General features: G+C 43.2%; 2 protein-coding genes across 9 annotated transcripts in view; both read right to left on the minus strand.

Annotated features, from left to right (window-relative positions):
- The window catches only part of rabgap1l (RAB GTPase activating protein 1-like), a 78,982-nt gene extending 64,890 nt beyond the window's left edge, over positions 1-14,092 (minus strand). The window contains exons 1-8 of one of the 3 annotated variants that reach the window (XM_072699569.1): positions 13,842-14,078; positions 3,912-4,102; positions 3,645-3,816; positions 2,603-2,795; positions 1,840-2,014; positions 1,424-1,584; positions 960-1,070; positions 296-362 (exon numbers count right to left, since the gene is read on the minus strand). In XM_072699569.1, coding sequence (XP_072555670.1) covers positions 296-362; positions 960-1,070; positions 1,424-1,584; positions 1,840-2,014; positions 2,603-2,795; positions 3,645-3,816; positions 3,912-4,049 — 1,017 coding nt within the window. In that variant the 5' untranslated portion in view covers positions 4,050-4,102; positions 13,842-14,078. Of the gene's footprint in view, positions 1-295; positions 363-959; positions 1,071-1,423; positions 1,585-1,839; positions 2,015-2,602; positions 2,796-3,644; positions 3,817-3,911; positions 4,103-13,267; positions 13,769-13,841 lie in introns of those variants that run through there. The other 2 variants (XM_072699570.1, XM_072699571.1) reach the window with 2 other exon arrangements.
- A 405-nt stretch (positions 14,093-14,497) lies between these two features.
- On the minus strand, positions 14,498-26,989 carry fam163ab (family with sequence similarity 163 member Ab). 6 transcript variants are annotated; one of them, XM_023813196.2, is made up of 6 exons: positions 24,343-24,573; positions 23,134-23,571; positions 17,668-17,777; positions 17,467-17,490; positions 17,108-17,222; positions 14,498-16,518 (listed from the first exon to the last, which is right to left on the minus strand). In XM_023813196.2, the coding sequence occupies exons 5-6, from the start codon at positions 17,198-17,200 to the stop codon at positions 16,162-16,164; spliced, it is 450 nt and encodes a 149-aa protein (XP_023668964.1). In that variant the 5' UTR covers positions 17,201-17,222; positions 17,467-17,490; positions 17,668-17,777; positions 23,134-23,571; positions 24,343-24,573; the 3' UTR covers positions 14,498-16,161. The 6 variants fall into 6 exon arrangements, with proteins under 6 accessions (XP_023668964.1, XP_023668963.1, XP_023668961.1 ...); XM_023813195.2 differs by lacking the exons at positions 23,134-23,571; positions 24,343-24,573 and adding an exon at positions 25,778-26,989 and having other exon boundaries at positions 17,467-17,522; XM_023813193.2 differs by lacking the exons at positions 23,134-23,571; positions 24,343-24,573 and adding an exon at positions 25,778-26,987.
- Positions 26,990-27,411: the final 422 nt, after the last annotated feature.

The following is a 27,411-nucleotide window of genomic DNA, read 5'->3' on the forward strand; positions in this document are numbered from 1 at the left end:
CAATCGTTTGCAGAGTGTTGTTAAAAGAAGAGGTGATACAGCACAGTGTTAAAACAAGCCAATGTTCCATAAGTTTTTTTTAAATCATGTTCCTGGCATCAAATATTTGCAAATATTTGTCATAACATTTCTCGGTTGCAACTTTTTAAATGTTGTCGTTCTTCTATTTTCAATTAAATATGAGTTTATAATATTAATAAATCACTGCATTCTGTTTTTATTAATGTTTTACATGGCGTCCCAACTCTGTTTGCAAAGAGGGTTATAAAATAAAGAAGGAAAACAGGATTCTCACCATATCTAAGAGATGCATGTCGCTGTTCCGGACCTTCTGGCCTGGACTGAGTAGCATTCCGAAGCACCTAAAGCACACAAGAGTTAATACCATGCTTTTAACAAAAAATCATCATGCTCTTCTTAGAACCCCTGCGCCATCTTGTGGTTGCCTTTAAAATTTCACCTTCAGTAGCACCTAAACTGCACTGCAGGTAGGGGTAAGTATGGAACTCTCAACTTATTTTTTGATCAACAAAATACATCACTTTCTCATAAGTTCAGCTGAATTTCCACAGCTGATCTTGAGCTTACACTCCCAAATTAAAGGGCGGCATTTCCATACAGCCAAAAAACCCAATATCTGTCCTTGAGTACAGTAATAAAAGGCAGAATTGAAGTCCATGATGCAAAAGCCCTAATCATGTTTCACAACATGGAGGAACAAGTTCCCGTCCATGTAACTTCTGTGTAGAGTGAAGCACTTCTTCTTCACCATCATTCTTATTGTAATAATGCTCCGTTTCACTTCCAGAAAATTGACTTTCAAAACTAACCATGGCCATTACGGGATTTCCCCAATCGCTCTATGTCCAATTGTGATGGCCAACCACCTTCAGCAGGAACTGGGACCTGCAGGAGCCATCTAGGCCACACATGCACCGCAACGTTCTGCGCGGCCTCACCTCTCAATGCCCAGTTCCGTGTTGCTCAGCTGCTGGACTGTGACCACCACCTTCTTCTGCACACCTTGCCGTAACTTGAAGTAGAACTTGTCGCGGTCCTTTGGGACGGGACTGCAAGTCAAACACAGAATAGGGGTCCTGGGTGAAGGGTGGAGAACACCTGCTTACCTGGCTGGATTTCCAGGTAAACATGAATTATATGTATGTATAGGAAAGAGGTGAAAACTATGGCATTAAATGCAATTTTTTAAATCAGAAAGGCTCAGTGCAGTGTACAACTCAATTTTAATTACAGTTGAATAAGCAATATACAGCTTAGTAAAGCTAGAGGTAGAATAGAATAATAGTTAAAAAATAATTAACACACCAAGAGGACTGGGGCAGCTAATTCTGTCTGGACTGACTGGCCAGCATCATCACCACGGCAACAACAAAGCACTTGGGGGGGGTGGGGGGTTCCTGACCTGTAGTTGCCTTTGCCATCATCCTCTCGCACCTCCAGCGATACCACAAAAGTAAAGATGTCGCCGTCTGGGGAGAGGGGTGGAGTGGAGTCTCTCACATCTGGAGCAGGTTTACAGGAGCGCCGGAAGGCTGTGGAAAAGCTGTATAAGATACGGCAGACCTGTACAGAGGGGGAGGGCGAGAGAGAGCAAGTCAGGGAGAGACCACAGGCCACTGGTTAACCAAAGTCACAGGTCACAAAGCCATGTTCCTCTATCCCCTACCCAAGCCCCAGAGGTGTGAGACCATAGAGCTACTCACTGGGGCCCAACGTCACTACACACAGCACCACAACAAAACCACCACCACCACCCTAGCTGGGAATGAAAGGGATACCGAGACGGGGACAAGCTGCACAGCCCACAGGGACACTCACAGCCTCCTTGATGTGACAAGAGAAGACGTGGATCTGGAAGTCCTCACTGCTGCGGTAGCTCTCCGTGAAGCAGAAGCAGTCGCTCTCCGGCGTCCCCTCCTGGCCACGTGCGCAAAACAGCACTTTGTAGATGGGCAGGGCGGTGATCTCGGTGCCAGTCACCTGGTCCACAACCCTGGACGCAGCAGCGGCGAAACAACAGGCCGGTTTCTCAGGGGGTTTAAAGACATAGATGCTCCGCAAAGTCTGAAGCAGGAATCTATACATCTACAACTATTAACTGACAAAAAAGTCCTTCTCAGCTGATGCTGCATTTCATATAAATTATAAAAGCAATTAACCCTTTTAAATAGTTCAAAAATTCATCTTCCCATTCTCAGAAATGTCCAGTAGCAGTGAGTACTTAAAACTTATCGAGATGTTGATGCCTTCAACATAGTTACGACAATGAGGATTACGCACATCATGCATCACAATAATGGCTGCTTGTTTGTCTTTGGTAAATTAATCTCAGACAGGACAGAATACTACGACACAGGGAAAGGAGAGAAACAAACAGGCTTATTTCTTAGGTTTATCAGAGCCTTGGCGTTGGGATACGGGGGGGGGGGGGGGGGGGGGAGAGACCAGAAAGAGAATATAGCGGAAGGAGATACAGGAACATCAACCCGACCAGGATAATCAGGACCACCTGGCCGTCAAGCCTACAATCAGAGAGTGAGGGTAAGTAAGCAGATACGCATGTTGAGAGCGAGTGTCTTACCGGACGGAGCCATCGGGCACGTTGGGGACATAGAGGGTGACGGGGACGGGGCCAGCACTCTCCGCCTTCAGGGTGGCCATGGCCCTCTGAGCCTCTGCCTCGTTGCGTGGGGCTTTCACCCACGTGCAGCCCAGGTAGGAGAGCTTGTTAAACTGCACGCCGTCCTCCTCCAGCACAGGGGGACACTCACCATCTGCGGGGCAAAGGGTTACGGCCAAGATATACATTCTTACGCAAACGCTCAACTCCCCCACCCCATATCTCCCTCGTTATCGGCACTGCAGAAAACAAAACAGGGTATGCAAATGTTTCAGAAATCGTGTCAGAATCGGCAGGAGTTTCATGTGGGAGAGGAAGTTCCTTTTGAAAGAGGAAGTCGGTGCCGAGGTCACCTGGCAAACACGCAGTGAAAGGGCCACTGCACTTCCATCCAGTCACTATCAAAGCCCATTACATTCACTGGCACTGCACTTCCATCCAGTCACTATCAAAGCGCATTACATTCACTGCCACTGCAAGGGCCGCATTAGCCCTACAAAGTTCCAGAAGTACATAAAAATGATCCCAGAAAAATGGCATTAATGTTTTCAGATTAGCATCAATTTGTTTACACTAAATTAAAGCATGGACGTCAATTTTGCTGTTCAACTTAAATGGAACTTTAACAATCAGTTTATCATATTAGTTTATGTTAGGTCTAAAAATGGGTCAAAACGTTTTTTTGAAAAATTTACACATCTTGCATGTTTTTTTTTATCATTTTAGTTTCTTTAATTTCTTCATAAAGCACTTTGAGCTGGTCTCTTGGACAACAGCTGTTCCACAAATAGAAATTGTTATTATTATTATTATTATTATTGCTTGTTTATGGAACAACTGTTATTATTATTCTTCTTATTATTATTATAATACTACATTGTTATTATTTTATCATCATCACCATCATTTTAAAAACAGAAGGATGACGTTCGCTTGGCAGTAGAGGTTTCAGTCAGAGAATCTCTGGCCTTTTACTGTGTTTTACAGCGGGATAGAGGCTGACCTGCCGATGCTGCATCTAGCGGGACATTATGGGGGATGGTTTGTCTGTTACTAGCTGGAGTTCCCGTTACTGTATCTCCTCGCTCTCCCGCGGGCCTCTCCTCCTCTCTCCCCTCGTCCTCCAGCACCTCCTCCATCGCCCTCTGCAGCTGCTCGCTCCCGTTCCAGGCCGTCTGGAAACATTCACACCCTCATGAGTACTCACCAAAACATCAGTACTCGCCAAGTCTGTGCGACTGCACATCTGCTTAAAGTCACGCCGGGGCACCTTGAGTCTGGGTTTGGCCTCGGAGCAGGAAGGCGACCCCGCCGCGCTCGGCTGGACCAGCACAAACTCCTCGCTGGTGACGGTCGACACGGATTCTGTGGAGCCGCTCACTTTTCCGAGGGATGAGCGGTCGTCCATGGCAACCCAGAGCTGGTCTTCCCAGTGCTGGGCCTCTGGCGGTGGGAACTACCCTATTCAGAAGACCGTACACTTATTTTTCTGGAGGAATATGCAGAATAGCAACATATCCTGCGAATAAAAAAGCTACTTTAATATAAGCAACCATAACCAAAACACAGTTCCCTCATTTCACCCAATTGTTTGGCTGTAGGTGTGATTGTGGCAAGAGTTTGGACATGTTTAATACATTAACCAAACAGAAAATAAAGATCAATTTTAGTCATCCATCTTCCAAGCATTTACCCAGGACAGGGTCCTGCGGGGCTGGAGCTTATCCCAGGAAGAACAGAGCACTTGGCAGAGGAACAGCCTGACTGAGATGCCAGTGCATCGCAGGGCAAACACACAGATGCACTATGGGAAATTCAGCTGCATATATGCCACTTGAACCCACAACCTTGGGGCCGTGATGCACCAGTACTGCTCAGTCACTCTGCTACCCTGGATGAATTATACATTTACACACAATTATACCTGGGGAAAACATTACGAAAATTACAAAGGGGTCCGTAGGAATGACAGCCCCATCACTAGCTCCATCCATCTAACCCTTCCTCCCCCCATATTGCCCAACCGCAGCAATTTCTAGAAGTACTGGATGGGTCACCTGGCAATGTGAAAGCCAATAATTACGTTTAACTGAATGCTCAGAGTCCTAGTCGTCACACATAACTTGCAAAATCTTTCCTCACTAATTAGGCAGATAACTATATTTCCTTGTCTTCTACATCTTCAAATGTCATTTATATGTATAAATGTTTATGTTCTATTTCTCTTTTGCACTATGACCAATGTTTTGCATGACAAAGGTAACAGTGAGACCGGTAAGATGTACTATAATGGTACATAGATGCCTGGAGCTTCACAAAATACTAAAATACAGCTCACAAAATTCCTAACACGTCCAATTTATATACATTTTTTGTGGCCTCAAAATGTACTATTTTGGTGCTTTGTGCTTGCCTAAAGAAAATGTGACTGTAAAACCAGAATCTGGAGATAAGTGTGCATATACTATGGTAGTACATTTATTTGCTCAAATCTTTGTATTCATGCTAATCCAACTTGATCTGATTCTGCTAGATCAGCCACTTGTCAAAGTTTCAACCAATTCTATGGCAGAAAATAGGAATTATGCTCATCTAGTTCTTAATGTTGTGCATGTCAATAACATCTCTGAGCCCATATCGTCATAATAATGCCTCCCATTCCAAATGTATTCTCATGTACTTGGTTTAATGGACAACAACTATGCTTTGTGGTCATTTACTTAGTTTTTTTTAAGAATTTGGCTTATTTTGATGAGTAAGCGGCACTGTGACACACGTAGGGCTCAGCGATATGGACCAAAAATAAAAATACACGATAATTTTAAGTCAAAGCCACAAGTCTCAAACACATTTTTAAACAGTGTAGTCAAAACAAAATGCAAACACAGGGTTTCCTTCCCTGTTTGCAAATGTGCAACTATCCAATGTACACATTTACAACTGGGCTGCCACTAAGCCTATTCTTCTGAAGATTTATCCATCGACTATTTTATCGATTGGTTGATTAATCCAAACGATTCATTTTCCACCAGAAAATGAACCTGACCGTTTGAGTTAAGTTCATTTTGACAACAACGAACTGTTAGGTGATGTACGCTGGAGCGTCAGCATTCGTGTGCATAGCAGGAAAATGAGCAACGCGCTGCTACGAAACTAGCAAAACCACTTTGTGTTGTGCTTTGTGCAGGTGGAAAAAATAGCAGCTCTGTGGCTTTAATAATGAATGTATTTAGCAGCGTCAAGTACAAAATATATGAAAAGCCCTCAATTCTAATGCTAATTTAATAAACATGAATAGCCAGTACTTAGACTGATGTGCCATCAAAACTTTGCACAGTGCAAAACCACCTTTTCGTTTGTGATGAACTTGAATTACTCCCATAACTACATCATGAAATTAAAGGAAAACATTAGCTATAATGAATTGAAGCATTTTATAATTCATAATGATAATTTTATTAAAATAAAAAAAAACATTGACTTAAAACATTTTGATGTCAAACAATTTCCAGTGTCGACATCATGGACTACGTCACCTAATCCAGGTGGCCCTTTTTTCAATACTGCAAACAGAAGTCTCAAAATAAAGGGTCATTCTGGCTCAACTCAACAAATTGCCCAAGCTCACCCATCTCAGAACTGAACCATTTTGTGGAATTTTGTTTTCTCCTGGGCGAATATTAAAAATCTAAAATGTCTCTGTCCTAGCTCATGTACTGTAGGAGTTACACTGGTTTGAAATTCAATTGGATTTTTCCTTTGCTCGCAAAAACACCTGGTCGACAATTGCCTGTATCTTTGTGACCTTAACACCTAGGCACCTCGAAAAAATGGTGGATATAGAAGTCTTTGGCCTAATCCCAAATATGTGTTTATTTAGCTTGTAGCACATACCCAATTTAAGATTAAAAAATTCTTTCTCTGATTTGTCAAGAGGCCCAGAATCTCATGGGACAGTAAAAATACTCACTTTCATTGTTACATTTGTTTTCTGTTTTAAGGGTTTATTGATTTTAAGGGTTTTATTGACAATCTGAAGTTCAATAAAACCCTTAAAACAAAAAACACCATTGTGTTTTTTTTTTGTATGTTGTAAAGGGAACCTAGAACAGTCGCTGAACTGCTGCATCGCAGATCTGCGCATTTGTCCACACAGCCGACATTGCTGCAATGTTGCTACTGCAAGCGCCATCTTTCTACATTGTCTAGTTGATCAGTGTCAAACAGCAAGCAGTCATGTTCTTTTTGTTTACCCTCGTTCAGAGTGAAAGATGGCACTGAAAACTACTCTGCTTCTCCTATTGTTCTGTTAAATTAGTCATAATACAATTATAACCTACACTGTGGTTTCTGCTCTGACTATATAGTACACTCAGAACTTCTTTATTAGCAACATGCAATAGCCAACGTGGTTAAAATAATTATCTATATTTTTTATGTATTATATACAGCCTAGACATTGAAACTGTACTGAACGGTTTTGGATATGTAATGTTGCTCTTATGATGTCAATATGACTGTCAACAGATCTTATAACCGTCTATTTTTGCGGAGAATCGCTTACCGCGCAGTGAGATAGTGAGAGAGTGAGGTGCCACCCCGACTGCCTAGACGAGGGGCCACTGCCGTGACGACTGAGCCGCGCGTCTCACGCAGGCAGTGTGGCTGCTCTAATCTGTTATCATGGGCGCCAAAATGAAAATAAATACTTTTCGCAGCTGCACCGAACAGACCACCCGCGCGGTCTGTTCCGAGCCTAAGCAGATCATTCTTAACCACGCTGCTGGGAAAGACCTATAGATCGAAATGTTACAGTATGAACACCTTCATTCCAAAATGCATTTAAAATAAATGTACTTTGCGTCCTTTGTGACTGGGTCTGAGCATCTCCATAAAAGCAGGTCTTGCGGGCTGTTCCCGGTATGCAGTGTTCAGTACCTAGCAAAAGTGGTCCAGTGGTCCAAGGAAGGTCAACCGGTTACCCAGCAATGGGGTCATGGTTAGGGTGCAACAGACCACAAAACTCATGGTTTGGATCTTATCATGGTTTTGAGTCATGGCTCGGATCATTTTTTTGGATCAGAAAATTTTTTTTTTAATTATATATATACACAGTATAAACTTTGCTTTCCATTAATTAAAACACTTAAATGAGGAACTTTTAATATGCCCCATTTATGTGAACACACACCTGCTTTGTCTGTATCTTGGCACTGCAGCTCTGCATCATACGGAAGTCCACAAAGGACATCCACCATTATGTTTTCGTGTCTTTTCTTGTGATCTTAACATAGCCAACGTTGTTTTCTCAAGATCACAACTTAAACAAAAAGGTTATTATCTCAGGAAGACAAAAGTTGTCATTTATCAAAAGAAAGAGGGAAGTGAATTCCACTAAAAATCCCAGGCTAATGCTACTGAATCTGCAGTTTGTTTGTTTTTTTGCACTCCCACCAAAAATCTATATAATTCCTACATATAAATGGGGAATTCTGCCCTGTGAATGCATGTCCTCTACAGACTTCCGTAACACAGAGATGTATGGAATTATTATTTATCACTTATTTTTAAATTATTACCGTACAGATCACGGATCAACTATGATCCATTACACCACTAGTCATGGGAGCCCAATACGCACTGAGGCTCGTGGGGAGCTGTGGCCTAGCCCATCTGGCCCGATCGCACAGTTGAGGCATTGTTGCACAAATTGCTGAAAGTTAATGCTGGCTGTGACAGAAAGGTGTCAGAACAGAACAGCTGGCTGCCTATGGGGCTGCATAGCCTCAGACCAGTCAGACTGCCCATAGTGACCCCTGCGTACACATTACACAATGGGCACGTGAGCACCAGAGCTGGACCACGGAGCAATGAAAGAAAGCGGCCTAGTTTGATGAATCATGTTTTCATTGGAAGAGATGGTGCCAGGATGCATTATGGGAAGAAGGGACCTTTGTGACAGGCACCCAGAACTAGACCTTGAAAAATCAAAATAACCTAAAATTTGATGAGCCATTTGTCCTAAACACCGCAGGATTCACCCAAGTTGCCCTGCCACATCATGCTCCCCCCCCCCTTCTGCTTTGGACTTTCAAACCCTCAGATGCACACAGACCCACAGAGCTGTGAAAAGCCAGCGGGCAGTCTAAACAACAGCCACAGGCCGACACGGGACGAAAAACAATAAAATCATTTAAACACTAATGAACGGAGCATTACTTATGCTAGTGTGGGGGGGGGGGGGTTGTTAAGAAATTCCCTTTTTAAAAGTCCAAAGCCATGAATGCAAGGCCATGACGGTAGCAGGTGTGCAAAGAGATACACGAGCAACACAAATTTAAATGTGAAACAGTGACATAAGCAGAGCACTTCTTCAAAACAGTTTCCACAGGAGGGGAAAAAAAAAACCATTAAGACACTTAAGGTGACGGCATAAAGTATCAAGCACCCAAAATGCTCAGAACGTAACGGTTACTTATCAGTAAAACACCTGAAACGGATGAAAACTGATCATAAGCTGATAAGCGAACACCAAGGTCTAATGATAGTGCCAACTGCTAGTGTCAAGCTGCAGCAGTGTGTCGTCTGGTGCAAATAATCCGCCACCACATTGTAAAGGACGCACAGGCTTTCTGTTGGATAAAGGGGGAGGTACTGAGCCGTTAAACAAGCCCCCCCAGCTCCAGGGGCGGCGCACGCTGGCTGACCCTGCACTGTGACCCCCCAGCCTGCTCTCACCTGCATGTGTCTCATGGGGACACAGCGGTAAGTAAAGAGAGCATTGCCCCATGGGAATAAAGTATCACCGTTCAATTCTATTCTCAGCAAAAATAAATAAATAAAATCAGCTGAATAGAAGTATCTTTCAGATTCCGAAGTGCTCACAACGGGATGGAGACAGGCGCCCACAGACCAAAGAGGGAATCAGGGACCAGCCAACCATTGGACGATAAGCATGATGCCTCCAAAAGCCAGTCAGATCCAAAGGAAAATGAGCAGGATCCTTTTACAAAGTAACATCAATCACCCATCAAAGGAACAAATTCTACATTTTCAACTAATAATGTCCACTAGATTTCACTTTAACAAAACAAATAATATTTGTCGTGCAAATAGTATTACTGGCCAGGATTATTAGTTATCTTGAGAAGGATGCCCAACCAACCACTGTCTGACACAAACCAAGTTTCAAAACCACCATCAGCATGTCTTTTAGCACAGAGGTCCTTCTGTAGCGTATATGCCATCGCTTTATGATATTTACTGACAATCTGTTAATTACAACCCCCACTAAGACAATTTTCCATGCATTTACAGCAGAAGGTACTTATTACTTAGAGGATGAAAATAATCATTGTGGATTTATCGTACAACTAAACCATATACTTACATCACGGTAATCATGACTTGTAAGAGACCTAGAGAGTGAGAAGTCACTCTGCCGAAATCCTAAACGGAAAAATAAGCTACCTAGCAATTAAGGGCGAACGCGCTCCAAAAATCTCCAGGCAACGCCCTAAAAACAAAAACACACATTTAAAGACCAAGCAGTTATACTGATAATGCCAATGAAATGCCACAAATGTAACAAAGATTTTCTTTTTAGAGCGTTATCATCAAACATTAAACGTAACAGGTCAATGGCAAAGACAAGCGAAGGGTAGAGAGATGGGAGTTTCGCAAAGCAGTTGAGCGTCCATCTACAACAGAAGATGTAATGAGTAATGCTAAAAACTTATTTTTAAAAAATGTATTCAAAACAGATGTAAATCTACAAATACAGTGGAAACCACTTATAGTGATCACATCTGTCCAGGTGAAAGTGATCATTATAAGCAGATAATCAATATAATACAGACTTTTTTTTTCCTTAGGGAGTTTACCATCTAATTCATATTCATTACATGATTATAAAGTAACGAAATGGACATTGTCGCTATTTGCTGAGTTTTATTGACTCTTTCGAAACATAGTACACCTACATCTGTTTCAAATGCTTTTCAAATTACAGTACTGTGCAAATTAAATTACTGAACTGTGTAAAATTCAAATATGGAACAATACAGTATAGTAATGTACATAAAATACAGCTTATTGTATTTCTGTTGCTGAATCTCATTAGCTCATTTTCGGCATTTTGTCATGAGCTTTGATGAGTCTGTATTTGTTATTGAGAGAAAATTATTTTCTTTTTTCCCATAATGTTTTCTGTGCATGCAGCACAGGTAGATAACTGGAAGCAGACGGTTTACGGCAAGGCGAACGTGGCCTATCAAAGTTTAAAAAAAAAAAAAAATTTAAATTACCATAGTTTTATTTTTTACAATATGTTGTCATGTATAAAAACACCCAAAATGAACACTATAAGCAGACTGCTTGATTACTATATGCAAATTATTTAAACTGTATTTGTACAGGAATTATTTGGTCCCAAACTTAGTGACCCATATAAGCAGCTGATCACTATGATACTAAAACAGTAGGAACTTAAATTCAGCATCTTCCAAAGCATATTTAATAGCACCTTAGGGACATCTCATGTACTGATGTTCTGTCAAGTGAAATCTCCCTTGGAAATACTGCATCCCCATAAATAAACTACAGTATTAACAAAACGACAAGCTTCACGCTATGGCTACCCTGAAAGGTCACGGACACTCAGTGACCTGGACACTACCACAAAATGACCGCCAGAAACCCTGGTAACCATGCAATATCTGTGAGCCACATTCCTTCCTGCTGTAATCGACTGTGGTCATGTGGTAGCCATCACTCTCATTCAATTACAACAAACTTCAGACTGAGGAACCAGAAAAGAGGAAAACAAAGGCTGAATCTTCAACAATTTGCCATTTAAGGGCCTTTTTAAAGGAGACTCACTGCAAGTGAATGGTGACACTCTTTCTACATTTACACAAGACCACCCTGGGTTTGTTTCAACACCCTATTCTAAGAACACAGCAAAAGCATATTCTTCTGAAAGTGCAAGGATATAAAACAGAACAGCACACTTCACATATGACCAATATTAACAAAGAAAAACAATGGTTCCTAACCAAATACTCTAATATTGTAGCTTATAATCAAAGAGGAGCCCACTCTCAGAGACAGAGCCTACAGAAAAGTGATATTACTGGTAACTAGAGCTGCAAAATTATGGGAATTTTCCCGTCAATTCCCATATATTCCTGTTAATTTCAATGATAAGTTTCCAACTTGGGATATTTCCAAAATCTCTCAGCTTAACTTCCCACGCAATGGAAAGTTTCAGGAAAGTTTCCAGAAATTTTCCACCCCTTTGCAACTGTAATTAACAGTTTAGGTATGCATCATAATTGTATCTAAGGATAATGGCTCCGCAACCTTGGAGTTACTGTCCTATTCAATTTACAACTAAGGGCTAAACAATCCAAAAGGATAGAGACTCTGGTACTGAAGCAGGTAAGAGTTTCAGTCAGCATGTGCCCAGCACTGAAAATGGCCAAACTGCCATGCCTCTATAGACAAAACCACACGCGACATGGGTGTGTAGCCAGAAGTCACCTAGCCTGCTGCCATTTCAGGAAAAACAGACTCCTTGAATCAGAAACACACCCACACTCACCACGAGTTAAGTCATTCACAAAGGAGATGGGTCAGACAAAGATGTGGTGATGCCAGCTTCAAAAGACACACAGAGTTTCTAAATGAGACAACTAACTTTGCCTAAAACAATAAAAAGTGTTAACAGTCACTTTGCTTCTTATTAATTTCTCATGAAAGGCGCATGAATAAACCAGCAAGGGCATCAAGAAGCGTCCCATCTATAGTCTCCCTGTGAACGAACGTAGTGCCTTGCACGACGTAATGTATGCATGAACGAATCTCCAGCCAAACTTGCATCATTCTGGCTGTTTTTTTTTTTTCTTCATGCAAAAGCAGGTTAGGGCATAATCCAACCACACATGAACACTGCAGTGCTGAGATGCCACAAACCAGCTGTTTATCGCATTTCCTGACACTACCAACCCTCCAGACAATACTGTACGACCGGGGGCAACATTGCAGGAGCAGTCGACAGACCTCTCAACTTATTTCCAACTTCACAATTGCCTATATAAAAGTGCATATTCTGCTTGGGCAATGTTATGGGATACTGCATTTTACATACACTTTTGTTGCCAGAATTGTCTGTCTTGCATCTCCTGCTATTTCTGTATCACTCCTTATTTAGACCTGTTCATCCGGTTTAACCTTTTGACAGCAATGAAGAAACAAATCACCTGGCCTAGTTTTCCCCCAGTATAGGACTAGACTGCGATATATATATATATATATTAGCTAGCTATATATATATATATATATATATATATAGATAGATAGATAGATAGATAGATAGATAGATACATAGATAGATAGATAGATAGATACATAGATAGATAGATAGATAGATAGAGACAGACAGACACAGACAGACCCTCACTCACTCCAACATGTCATGCTTATAAAAGATGATATGCTTTTTAATTTTTAATATTATGCTACTTTTTCTTGGGGTGGCAGCCCATAACCAAATTAACTAACCCCTGAATACCTTTACAGAAAATCAAGGAAACTTATTTTGTGTTATTGCACGAAAGTTCTCACCTGAGAATTTCAAAGCTCAGGACCACGGAGATAAATAAAATCTGGCACAGCCCTGTCGATATAAGTCCGCTCCAAGCCCTTCCTGGGGAAACGCTGTTTAAACAGCCAGGTCAGTGCCCACGGACGGGATGACCATGCCAAACTATCGCTGTCATTAAATTAGCGAGAAACTTAAGATGGTATATAATAAAAAAAATAAAATCACACAGTCGAGTGCCGTGTCGGACAAGCTAGCTAAGCTGGACAGGAAGGAAACGGGCGGTGACACGAAGCGAACCCCGGCCGCGGCTCTGCCGGACTCACGCCGCCAGGCGGCATCGGGGGAACCCGATCGGACAGGAAAGCACGGTCGGCCGATCCTGGCGTAGCTGTTTACAGGATGGAGAGACTGGGAGAAACTCCGAGCACTGCCGCACTTAGTGGCAGGAAGTGGCGATCTTCGCAGCAGACTGGGGGAAGCAAGCACGTAAACTGCTCCGCGGCACAGTACGGGGGCTACAGGCTGATCCGGTGCACGATCGCGGCTTTAAAAGGATCAGCTGAGCTGCGCATTTCCCCCCATCCGGCCACTTACTTGTGTAAACGGCACAGCTCCGACCCCGCCGCAGTCCTAGCTCCTCATCGACACGCATCCCGGTCCGCAAAACAGCCCGGTCACCAAGCGCGCCCCCGCGGCGCTTAAAGCCGCCGCGTCGCACAATAGCCGGCTGTGCGCAGTCACGGGGAGCGCGTTACGAACGCTTTAATCAAATTAGCAAGTTGCGAAATGATTTACTTTAGCGTCTTTCATAGCCGAGTATATCATGTGTATGTACATATCCGAGAACACTTACCGTCCACGTGTGACTGCATGCCCTTTGACACTGACTCCCCAGAGTCCCGTTCTGCCTCACGATTCTTTGAATTGTTTTTGAAGTGCTGGTGAAACATTTAGTTTTTAATAACAGATGAATACAAAACACTATAGGTTATAACTGCATATTAACGTGAACTATGCGTAGTTAATGTGTGTGGATGTATGTACTTGTATTAAAAAACAAGAAAATGTATTTTTGTATTCAGTTTTTTTCTTCCAATTTTGAAATGCAAGATCTATAGCCCTAATTGTTTTGTACCGTCCCTTGTTATTGTTAAACATTTGCCTCCTGTATGTTTTTTCTCTCAGGTCACACGTACTCTTGTATCATTTTATATCACACAACGCTCAGAGACAGTAACATGCACAACACATCAAGCAATTATAAACGTTTAATTCTTTTCAAAAGCATTCTGTGAAAGGTGGACACTTTTTGTTCTTTTTCAGTAATTTGAGTGTTTTTTTAAAAATACATCTCGTTAAAAATACAATAAGCCTAGGTAATAAGCAAAAGGAGTAAAGCGAAGGTAAGTGTCTGAGTCGGTGTAATACGCATAAGCCAACTGTAACAAACTTTATTTTACAACCAACCAAGTTAACAGTCTTGCTTGACTTGGGTCAGAAGGTGTGTTGTATTTATTGCGTGAACCGAACCGACGTTTGATACTGAGTTAGAAAGTGGTTGATTGTGAGAGATAAGAACATTGCCTCAGATAACTGTGCACTACAGAGGAGAAAATCTTACTGGACTACGCATACAATTAGTATCGACATATTTATCTCAATTATTTTTAATATGAAGTATTGTTGATTGACTCAACTTTTTTATGCTTTGTCACATTCTAAACTAGAAAGACCTGGGAGGAAAGTAATACTGTATATACCGCAAGCATTGGTGTCACAAAAATAAATATTGATAAATATTTAAATGTAGACATTCCTTTTTTTTTTTTTTTTTACAAGATCAGATAGACGAGTGATAAGTGTTAAAAAGACAATAGACATAACAATTGTTGAACAGTGACATAAGATTTATGAAGGTATTCATCCCAGATGGCTAAACCACGCACGGACGTTACATTGCTTTCCAAGATCACTCTCTCAAATGCAATGGCTACCTTAGTATTTCGTGAAAATTAGCCTACAGATGCAGCAACCTGAGTCGATTAGATAAACAAACAAGTAAGGTAGGCCTACTAATTGTCATCTTCCACTCGCGTAAGTTTTTGCATCTCTTTCGGTAAAGATAGGCCTAACAAGTACTGTGATATAAAAAATGTAAAACTGCTTTTTCACAACACTGATGTCTGTTTCAGAAACATGTCAAACTGCTCCACCCCCGGGGAAAAAAATCAGTCCTCAAATATGTATTTGTATGCATAACATCTTAAAAGTGACCCTTTGTTAGTTCAATTATTATTAATTTATTAACATTAGAACTGGGGGGGGGGCAGTTGATTTCAAATCAGTTATTTGGAGTAGATTCAAAAAGACCAGCTAATTCTGTCTTCCTCACTCGCAAAGGAAGATAGGCCCTACTCACATCGCCTCTTCACAGCGTGAGCAAAACAGTAAAAAATAATATCATCGTAGCACTCCTTGTATGTGTTGAACAAAGGCCTACTTCTGCAGTATTTGCATAGAGAATGCATTATTTTTTTAACACTCATTTTAATTTACAGAGTGAAAATATTTACCTAAAAACGGGCTCTCTGTATTTTTCATATTGAAAAACAATGCAGATTTTTATTTTTCATTTACAGAACTAAATATATAAATTCATCTTCATTTTTGTTTATACAGTGGATAAGATACACGACAAAACTAGGAGCAGGTGTCACTACGGTATTAATAGCCCTCATCCATTATTCTAGGATTTCTTGTTTTCAATGTGTTTGAATGGGTTTCAATCCTAATGAAATAAAAAAAATGAGGAAAAAAGACATCCAAGTTCACCGCTGGCACTCCAGCGCCTGCAACCAGCAGGGAGGACCGGGATCGTGCAGCTGGACCCACTGGGTGCTCCGGCACCTACTGGTCAGACGTCGGTGCTTATGGTGCGGCTGTTTGTTTCTCGTGGGTTCCGAGAGCTCATTGCCACCCTGCGGCCCGGAGGCAGGGCGAAGGAGATCGATGGGTTCTCGTAGTGAGTGGGCATGTAGGCGATGAGCTCGCCGCCGTTCGGTGTCTCCTCTGCTGCGCGGATGTAGAAGGGCGAGCCGTAGGGCGAGCATGTGGGACAGTAGCCGCGGAGCGGTGTGGGGTCCGGTGACAGGGAGAGCGGCGTGACGGTGCTCCCGTCCAGCCCAGGGGCGCTGCACGCATTACAAGCGAAGTGTGGCTGGGCGCCGGGCCCCAAGTCACCCTCCAGCTCATTTCTCTTACAGCAGTAATACTGCGGGAATGGGGAGAGCGGAAAGACGGATTGAGAGGGACACAGCGGATGGAGGGATGAAGCAGAAGGGAGGTGGGGGAGGCACATGATTGAGGAAGAAGGAGAATGGAGAAAACTGGTAGAGTGGCATCATTAAGCAATGTTCAAATGCGAAACTGAAACAGATTGGAATTTGGAGATAAGTGGTCACTGTCGAAACACCACAGTGCACAACAACGAAATGTGTCCTCTGCATTTAACCCATATGTGACGTTGTCACATAGCAGGGGGCAGCTAATTCAGCGCCCGGGGAGCAGTGCTTGGGGGCGGTACCTTGCTCAGGGTACGTCAGTGGTGCCGTGCTGGTCGGGCATTCGAACCAGCAATCTTTCACTTACAAGTGCGCTCCCTTAACCATTAAGCCACCACTGCCCATGATTTGTACATTTGTATACAGTAGGTTAAATGTATAACAACATGCATAATGACAGATGATTCACTCTCCTGTTTATTCTTGCTCCATTTGAATCTGACAGTCATTCAGTGAGGAGAATGTGTAAACGTTTGGCACTGCATTGACCACCAGTTTCCACACTGCTGTCCTGCTTACCTGAAGCCTACAGTAACAGAGCACGGCGATGATACACAGGAGTATCACCGTAGCAAGAATTCCTCCAGTTATGACAACAGTTCCAGCTGTCATTCGACCAGATCTCCATCAAACCCTGTGCACATGAACATTAACATCACCGGCGGTGCTGCCACCTCTCAGACAGTAAAAATGTGAGTGCCGGAGACTTCTGACAGAAACAGACACCAGACTGTTGCACATACCAGGGAAATAACTGAGATGGGACAAACAGGCTAAGTATTTAACATCTTAAATGCAGCAGTTACACAAAGCCACAGTCATCTCTGCCTGTATTGTAGGACAAGCACACATAAGTATGCACTTTTAATTGAACTTACGTCCAGATAAGTGTGCTTTAATACCTGAAAAAACAGCAGGGGGAGCTCATGAGTCACTGATTAATTTGCAAGGAAACAAAACGTACTTATAAATTGCTTATGTTGTGTATACTGGAGAAGAGCATTCTGAGTATAAGGTGAATTTGTTAAAGCACTATATATATATTTAGGACTGTATGCTAATGGTGCGCAGATACTCACACCTAAAGCAGGATTACGGGAGGCTGCATGGAAGGGGCCAGGGCTGTCAGTGATCCCAGCGGCAGAGCATTGCAGGATGCAGCAGGCTTTGGCTCTTATTTCTGTGGTCACTACGAGTAAAAAGAAAGAGCAGGAGTTATATTATGGGAATGAAAAACACAGGGAAGATGGTGTTAGTAATGCATTAAAAAGTTATAAAAAAAATAAAAAAATTGCTGATTACATGCAATTACACAGATTGCAAAGAAGTTGCTGCTGGATCTGCATGAATCTTTTTTTTTTGCTTTGTTTTAGCTAGTTGACAACCCAGCTCACGGCACCCGCAACAGAATAATGTTTAATTGGTCGCTTTATGTTTTTAGCTAAAAATTGTATTGTGTGGTAAATTGTGATTTGGTTTTAAAAATGTGTGTATCGCAATGTTTAAATAATGTATATTTTTGTTTTGAATAAAGCAAAGTAGCTATATTACAGTCGTATCCTGTTTATTTCCCTAAAATACACTCTGTTCAGCCACACTGATGGACGCTTTACCACACACACTTCTGTGTTTCTGAATTGGTAACTAAAAATCTGAGCCACACTCCAAACACACCAAACCGGAATGTATCACAAGCTAAGGAGACCAGCCCAGAGAGGCAAGTGCTTCAGCACCATGTTGTCTGCACAGATGAGAGCCCCGATCCTAACCTGTCCTGCGGCCAGTTCCTGTCCATCCATCCACCCATCCATCCATCCATCCATCCATCCATTTTCTATACCTGCTTGTTCTAGGTAGGGTTGTGGGGGTCTGGAGCCTATCCAGGGCACCCATCCATCACAGGGCAGAGTCATGACGGAAACTGGAACCCCGGTCCCACGGTTCCCCCCGGTCCCCCCACACTGAAGCAACAGTGCTAACCACTGCCCCCCCCCACAGCCTCTTTTTTACTCCTGTTTCCTGCAATGCTCTGTCTCTCTGTGCCATGCGAGCGAGATCTGACCAGACCTGGGTGGGGGGCAGGGAACAGAGCAGAGCTTCTCCTCACATGGCGGCGGCAGGACCGGGCGCTGAAAGAGGAAGCCGGGGGCCAGTCGGCTGGAGAGAATTAAGTTTGACGAGCAGCAGGGATTTGATATAGGGGCCAGTCTAACAGAATGTAATTACGCGGCTGCTGGAGGATGATGACCACACAGCAGAAATCTCAGGACGCGTGTGTGCTTCTCCTCCCTGGGGGCGGGGCCAGGGGGTCTGGGCAGCATCCTGTCATGTCCGCATCCCCTCTCCCAACAGATCTGCTCTCGATGTTTTGGGAGGCACCTGCGGTCGCCGGGGACACGCAAAGGTCTCTGACAGATGGAACTCTGAAGGCCAAACCCCTGTGGCTGCAAACCCACGGCCATGAGTTCCAGAATTAATCAAAAAGGGAATCTGGAAGGACTCATTCTGAATAATACTGAACCAGGAGCATTGATCCACCTGCTTATTGACTTCAAACTGGAATCCATTACCCTGATACTGTGGTCTGAGTTTGTGACAGGTGACATGTACATTCTTTTCATTACACAATGACAGGATCAATGTACACAGAACAAAGACACAGAAGTGCCTCCTTTGACCTTAAAGGCCCCCAGCCACCATGACGTTTGACTTCACTGCGAGTGTGGTCAATCAAGTTCACTCCTGCCCGCCTTTGTCAGTCTGGCCTTCTGTTGTCCACATTATGACCGGGACTGGGGGAGGGCACAACAAAGCCCAGCGGTCCGCAAAGCTGACAGCCCCGGACCACAGCCTCTTCCAGCAAACAGTCCACATTAGCATGATAATGTAGCCACCATGTTGACCTCAATCTCCTCAACAACGGAGGAGGCCATTGAAAGAGGAGATGCACGGCAAATTCAGACCATCACTGTACGATAGTAACATTATTATTATTATTATTATTATTATTATTATTATATTGTTGTTGCTGTTGACATTATTTGTCTGCTCTAATAAAAGAAATTACCTAGTAAATATCGAAAAAGACACACAGCTGATAACAATGAGAAAAACATTTAAAACCACATGTAAGACTTAATCACAATCCTGATTACATTTCAAGTTCAAAAACGTCTCATGTAAATGGAATTCTTGTTATTTAACAAAAATGAAAATGGAAAAGCTATATGGTGACGCGACAGAATGAGTGTCCTCCTTTAAGCCTGCGTGTCGTTCAGAGAAACACCCCTCACTGGCCTGGAATGTCACCCATCCTAAATACATGCGCATCCACACCCTGGGCTGTGGCACTGGAGCTCATCAGGCCTCAGAAACGCCAAAGCAAAGGCCACCGTTTATTCCACCCCGAAAACAGTGCACGGACATGTCTGAGACCAGCCCACCTCTTCCCCCGGGGGCACCAAGGACCGTACAGCTCAGCAGAATTGCAGAGGAGCGACGCAGCGCAGAGCAGCGCAGAGCAGTGCAGGGCCGGCCGGCCTACCCCTATATCATCCTGTTCACTCTATTATAGCAATGAGTCTGCAGATCAATAGGCTCCAGCTCGTATATTCTAGTTGCCATGGCACCAAGGCTGCTTCCCCACCCCTGACCCAGTCCCCACAAACACCCCAGATAGCCATGTTAGTCCTCATCCCCACCCCTGACCCAGTCCCCACAAGCACCCCAGATAGCCATGTTAGTCCCCATCCCCACCCCTGACCCAGTCCCCACAAACACCCCAGATAGCCATGTTAGTCCTCATCCCCACCCCTCAGCCTGCTCATTGTGTACCCCCACCACTCCATCTGCCCCCCCCCCCCTTTTTGACCCGTCGTCTTTCTTCCCCTCTGGTCAATTTTCTTATTTCCTGTTCCTCTTCCCCCCCCCCCCCCCCCCCACACACACACCTACCCCCTTTTGTCTGTCCACCAACGGAGCTCCCATTTTTGCTACTTAACCAACAATATTTCGTGAGAAAGTAATTATTACTTCCAGCCAACTACCACCTATCTATTGCCCGAAGCAAAAGTGCAAATGATAAGAATTCGACACCTGCCCCCACCCAGGTTAACAGTTAGCTTAACCAGATCAGCAGGTTTATCTAATAACAATGTCAGAGCTGCCTTAACTACCACCCATTACAGCTGATTTATCTGAATAGGATTCCTGCTGGTGAATCACAGGACACCAGCAGACATTTTACCCCCAGGCAATTTGTGGGGCACTATGGATCTGCCACCTGCCACTCACATTCCCCAGTTAGGCAGCACCCATTTCACTTCCTATACGAGGTGGAGCGTTCCGGGTTCTCAGGCTTCCTAGAGTTGCAAAAATCCAAAATGTGACAACATCTGACCACGTCTGAGTGTAACGTTGCGTCCATAATGAATCCGTCAGCACTGTGCTGTCATTTTACGCCGTCAGAGCCGTCAATATATCAAAGCTATTAGGCACGTTTTACACATTTTCACTCACGACAACCGACTGCTGACTCAAATGTGTGAGCTCATGCACGAAAGGGAAAGTCACTAATCCTGGTGGTTTCCAGTAAATCTCCCGAGCAAGCTTCAACTGGAGCTTCTCAGCCAGGGGGTTATTAAAAATAACGCTTTGGCTCACTATCATCTGGGGGGAAAATGAAATGGGATCACTGGTCAGGGAATTAATGCCGTTTTCTAATTCTTTCATCAGCAGACACAGCAAGCGTTTGCTTTTTCAATCTCCCACTGGATATGTTTGCACAGGCAAATGAAAAGGAATGGGGATTTGCCAAGGCGTGAACTCATGACGTAGGTTGTCTGACAAGGATGACCTATAATCGACCTATCCCTTCACTCTTGTGTGTAATTTGTAAATCCCAGCCTTTAAACTAGGAGATTAGGAGGACATTAACAGAATCTTATAGAACAAAGAGTGGGAAGTCTTGTGGGCGTCAACTCAAGAGGTGCAGGATGTCGCGTGAGGGTTGTGTTTGACCTGCTGTGCCCAGCTCTCACACTCATCTGTCCCCTCCTGGTCAGGTGACCCCTTGCTGGCAGCCCGCGGGTCATCGTCAGCCCCTGTCTGCAGGCGCACTGCTAACTACAGCCACGGAGTTTCACATTGGGAACACGGAGCCTTGCCAGAGACTTCAGGGGGTGAAGTGTGGTGAAAAAAACAACAAAACAGTACCAGTTCCACTGGCGATGCGTGCAGTTCACTTCGGTCTTCAGCTCCCCTGTGTCTATTCAGGTGCTGTTCCAGGTAACCCCAGAGAGTAACATAGCAGGCATAATGTTTCATTGGCCTTGTTGGAACCATATTCTGGAGATTACAATAGAGGAGATCAAGTATGGACAGAAATTGGGCACGTTCGCTCTCCTTGGCTGGAAAATCTGCCAGAATCCTAGGGTCATCCTGTGCAGGAAGGCCTCTGCCGTCGGCACCCCCCACCCCGTCCATCTCCCTGGCCATTCTGGGCTCCAGCTGGGGCCGCATGCGTCACCGACGGGCGGCTGGCAGATTTATGGCTGCTCGGACCATGCATCCCGCTCCAAGGACAAATCGGGGGACAGCGTCAGGCTGCACGCGGATGCCAGCCATCGCTTCAGCCAGCCCTCGCGGTCGTGTGCCTCAGTCCCTCTGAGCCAATTTGAAATGCTTCAGAGGGAGGGGACAGCTCGAAATTCCCAAATAAAAGCCTTCAGGGAAAACATTTGGGTAACATTCTGCTCTCCACGATGGACCACAGTCAGCAGTAATCATTATTACTGTTTGGCTAAAGCAAAGCACTCTGCATGCTCGGAGGTCCTTAAATACATTCAGAAATGGTTCTTTTCAGATAGTTCCCAGCCAGTCTGCATGCTCAAGTAACTGAATGCCGCACAATCTAACTCAGAAAACAGTATCTGCTCTGTCAACAGTGTTTTCACAATGAGGCAAAAATGGCCTCAGTGCTTAACAGAGTATTTTACCTCAAAACCATCCTCTAAGGCAGCTAGAAAACAACGCCCGCCTAACCTTAGGTTTGACACACTAATGCAAAAATAAAGGACTGAACAATCTGAATCTCTCACACCTCCAGACAAATGCAGTAACACTACTTAAAAGCTTGCTTTTAAGGACAATATTTTAGAAGTTTTATCATTCATTTATTCATAACAAACACTTCCATAACTGTTCCCAAAGGCAGAGGTCTTTAATGTCACTTGACACAAAGCAATCGGACATTCTGTAAATATTTAACTACACAGCTATAAAGGTGACATAATTTTCCATGGCCAACAGAAGCATCTGATCATCGATATCGCGAATAACAAGCTGTGAGCACAGATGAGCTGTGAACCAGCCCAAGTCTGTCCTTCCTCCATCTCTAGATAATCACATGGATTTTGGTGAATAACTTTGTACTTGGAATCACAGCAAGCCTTCAACTTTAAAACCCACCTTTTCAAATATTTAAGTATAATTCCTGCAACAATATTTTTCCATCACTGGGCAAAGTATTCAAGTTAAGCACCCACCCGACTCTGTCCACAGCTTTACGGCATCTTCCACAAAGAACTCTCATCTGTGTGCGTATCAAAAGGAAACAAAGAGGGAAATATCTGAGAAATGAAAATGAGACAGGAAGTATATGGCACTCCTGCGTCTCTAATGCCAGTAATCAGCCATGACAGGACGTAAACAGCCACAGGCTACTGATTGGCCAGCTTACCGAGAGGCAACATGTGGTCAGCTCAACCGTACACAGAAACGAACACATCTGGCAGACGGACAGGATCCACCGGACAGCCTCTAATTAGCGCTGAGGCCGGCAGAGGTGCTCGCTGGGGTTTTACCATGCTGATGCTAAAGCGTCGACGCTGTGACTCGGCTCCTCACTAACGGTGATGAGGCGCACTGACTCTAACTCCTGGGGAGGCAACTCCGCAGCTGCAACCCAGAAGTGCCCCCAAATCCTAAGCAAAAAAGGCATTTTTATTCACATTGAGGGTATTGAATACAGCTGAATTTAAAATCATTTTTTTTTATCAGGGAGTCAGTAATATCACAGCTTGATTAAATGAAAACTGAATTATTAATAAGCTGTTTAACAGGACTGATAAGGTGCAGCCTTATTCTGTCACTGAATATATAAACGAAATTCTTTCTGAAAACCGTCATGAAAGTATGGTGAGGTCACCACTTCAGTAAACTTAACCTTCAGTAATCTTTTAACTTTATGTTAAGAATCGGGATATAATATAATTAGTTGTGACTCACTGCTGTGTCTGGCTTCATTCATAGAATAAACATGAAACCATTAACATGGAAAAGCTGCAGCGTCTGACAAATTGTAATTTTCACGTTTGCCAGCTCGTTGTAACCTCCCCTTGCCTTGTCTGCTGAGATCGGCTATCTCTATTGCGGTACGAACCTCCACTGCAAACGGGATGGTGTTTTTTTTTTTTTTTTGGCAATTTTCTAAAAAGAAAAGCAATGATCAGGCCACTTCAATAGGATAAGCAGGCAAACGCAGGATAAGCAAAACAGCCAAACCTTGGCCAGGGAGTTTTAACACGCAGATAGTTATAAGACTATTTGGAGGTTCTTTTACTTGACTGGAACTTTTTAGTGATAGCTCAGCTCTTGAGATAACTTCACATATAAGCGTCAGTTGTAACCTTTGCTGATAAAAACAATATCCCAGCCCTGTGTGCTCCAAATGCAAAATTCAAATGGAAGCTCACCAGCAATAAGCATTATGATCCAACGGCTGAACTTGCACTAAACGCCTTGTGGATCCCACACAAGACTCTGCTCTTTCTTCCTTTTCAGGTGTCTGCATCCCCAGCACTCAGGTTCAGGGTTACGGCCACACAGACTACATTTTAAGGCGAGCTGTTCCTGTTTTAATGGTACATCAATGTTTTTTACTACTACAAGAGGGACACTGAAGGGACAGCCACACACAGGAAGTGAAGGACATGAAGCATAAATACAATGTTTTTTCTTCAGATCTTCCACACCTGACTTACCACAAAAAAAAAAATAACCTGAAAACATGTAACATCCGATCACGATTGGTAAATAACAGAATTGGACACGGAAACCTGTATACAAATACAGACTCAAATTACATTCAGACAATACAGAATAAATAGAATTTGAAAAAACAGTCGTAGCCTATAATTCATACCTCATCCCCCTAGCCGGTATTATTCCTGACAAAGAAAATATCCTCACTGAAATGATGGCACTTAACTACACACATACATACATACATGCACGCATGCATACAAGTATAAAGTAGAAATAACTTCAAAAAGCGGTATAGTGTAACACCAAAAGAAACGGCTGACATTAGCGCAGTTAACAGCATAACAACGCGACATTACCACTCACTCGCCGCAACTGTTAGTAGTAATTAAGGTGTTACTACCCTCGTCCTGTCAGCCAAGCCGGACAACACTGCAGAAAAAAATAATTCCGTCGCCTGGAGAAGAAGCAGTCACGATGATATAAATAACGGTACATGAAGCGCGGCCAGGGCGTCTTTCAGAAAGCATCTATCCCGTTAACTGAAAGGTCAGCGATCTTGAATCATTTAACTTGTTTCTTGTGTCCAGTAGCCTACAGTATAAGTGTACGCGTGCATTTAAAAGTGAATTACTTATAAACAGCAAGAATCGGGCAGAGAAACTATACAAACCCACATATATGTTATAAATCTAAACGGACCTGTACTGGTTTATTCTCGCAAACACACAACCACACTGCACTAATGGCAAAGAGGACAGTAAGAACACATTTAAGCTGTACATGCCGGGCCTATTGCATATAAGAGTAAAATTCAAATGCATTGGGTGTAAGTGGGAAGGAGAAATGCAAACATCAGTTTGCTCCATGCACAGGGATCACACGCGTCGCCGGCCAGCTGCAGCAGAATGAAACCCGGGCGCGATCGTCTCGAAACGCAAACATTTTCCTCCTAATATCTGCAGCGGACACGATGCAAGACCTTCAGCGCCAGCCGTATGCTGCACCAGTAATCCCCTTATATTTATTCAGAACCTGTAATACACACACGCTTCCCATTGAAAGAATGTTTCCCCCCTTTGAATATCAATAATAAACAATTAATATGAGAAATAGACTTATACTCACCATCCAAAATCACCTTACCTTTGAAAGCACCGTCCCTATTTCTGATGATCGGCACTGAATTGCAGTGTGAGCGATCTCCCCAAACGCTGCCCAGTTGATCGCACGGTCCTCTTTTATGGGATTTCTTGATTCGCCTGCTTTATTTCCACAACCCAGGGACTACTGGATAACACGAAACGGCACATCGTTCGTTTCTTATTCTCGTCTCCAGTTATAATTGAAAGGGGTTTGTCCAGCCGAAGTTCAACCACAATTAAAGAATATTAAAGTATATGGGAGATGAAATTGCGGGTAAGAAACGCATCCACTCCGCTAGTCCCTCAGGAAGATGCAACAGCCATGGGTGATGGATAGTATATTCGATAAAGGTCAGAGTGTAAACTCACAAAGTAAATAATTAGGGGGGAAAAAAGAGTCGTCGTTTTTTTGAAAATCAAGAGAGAAAAACTGTATCCAGCAACCAACTCGAGGATAAAAATAGGTTTGTACGGCACTCATCATGAAAGTATGCCATAATCATAAAATTTAACAAAAACAAACAATCGGAATTAAGAAAATATATTTACGTTATGTTGTGAATTTCCTCCCATTATTCACCATGGTAAATTCGTTCTTTCTTTTTTCAAGTTTTTCCAAGTATATTTCATGGAAATCCAGAACATACGGGGTATTCCGGCGCAAAAATGACAAAAAGGAAACCAGATACCACACGACATGTACGCCGATTTCCTTTCAAAATGCTCGTCTTTCTGGAGGTAAAAAACACACGCGCTCTTGCAGAAGCACGGCGACTGGTCCTGTGGTGAAAGCGCCCAGTAATCCCATTACGCAACAGCTGTCTCTGGAGCGCTCCTCAACTACTCAAACGGGGAGAAAACCAGCGCTCCGTGCTGCCCATGTCCCCTGCCATCAAACGGGCATGCCATGTGCCCTATAACGTAATGCAAAAAAATCCTAATAAATTGCTCAGCCCAATCAATTATTCAAAGTCAAGATGCTCGGCGCATGATTTCGCTTTTCCATTAAGAAAGTGCAGCCAAATCAATGTATATTCGGTATCAGAATTAAACCACTTGCGATAATTAACAGAACGGAACTTTATAACGTGGACAGACGGTAACGGGCGGCATTTCGAACACCAGCTGTTTCAACATATTTCTAAAATAAAGATAAAAGATCACTAGAACAAAAATCACAAAGGCCTGTAGCCTTTCTATAAATGTAGAGCCTAAATTAATTATATACAAAAAGATATATACGAACGAATATATCGATACATACAAACGAATATGTAAATCCGTGTGTTGTAATGACGTATTTACTACAGAATATGCGTGGAAAGAACTGAATTATGTTCTGTTAAAACAAGTGTGTGTGGTTTTGTCTGCATCTCAAAGGCATATAGTTTATGGAAATTGGTGACTTCAAACCACCCTTTGGGGAGAGATTTAGTAGTACAGATTGCCGTCCCATCCAGCAGCCCTTATTTTTGAGCTTGGATCTTGATTACTATAATCACAGCTAATGTATATCAGGGTTGTCACCCTTTCAACAGAAAAGATCAAATCAAACTAGACTATAGTTACACTAATCTGATAGAACCCAACTTATTTGAAATAGTGCCGTCAAGCAAGTACAAATTTCATGCGTTC

Source organism: Paramormyrops kingsleyae, chromosome 15 (genome assembly GCF_048594095.1).
Source record: "Paramormyrops kingsleyae isolate MSU_618 chromosome 15, PKINGS_0.4, whole genome shotgun sequence".
NCBI classification, from domain to species: Eukaryota; Metazoa; Chordata; class Actinopteri; order Osteoglossiformes; family Mormyridae; genus Paramormyrops; species Paramormyrops kingsleyae.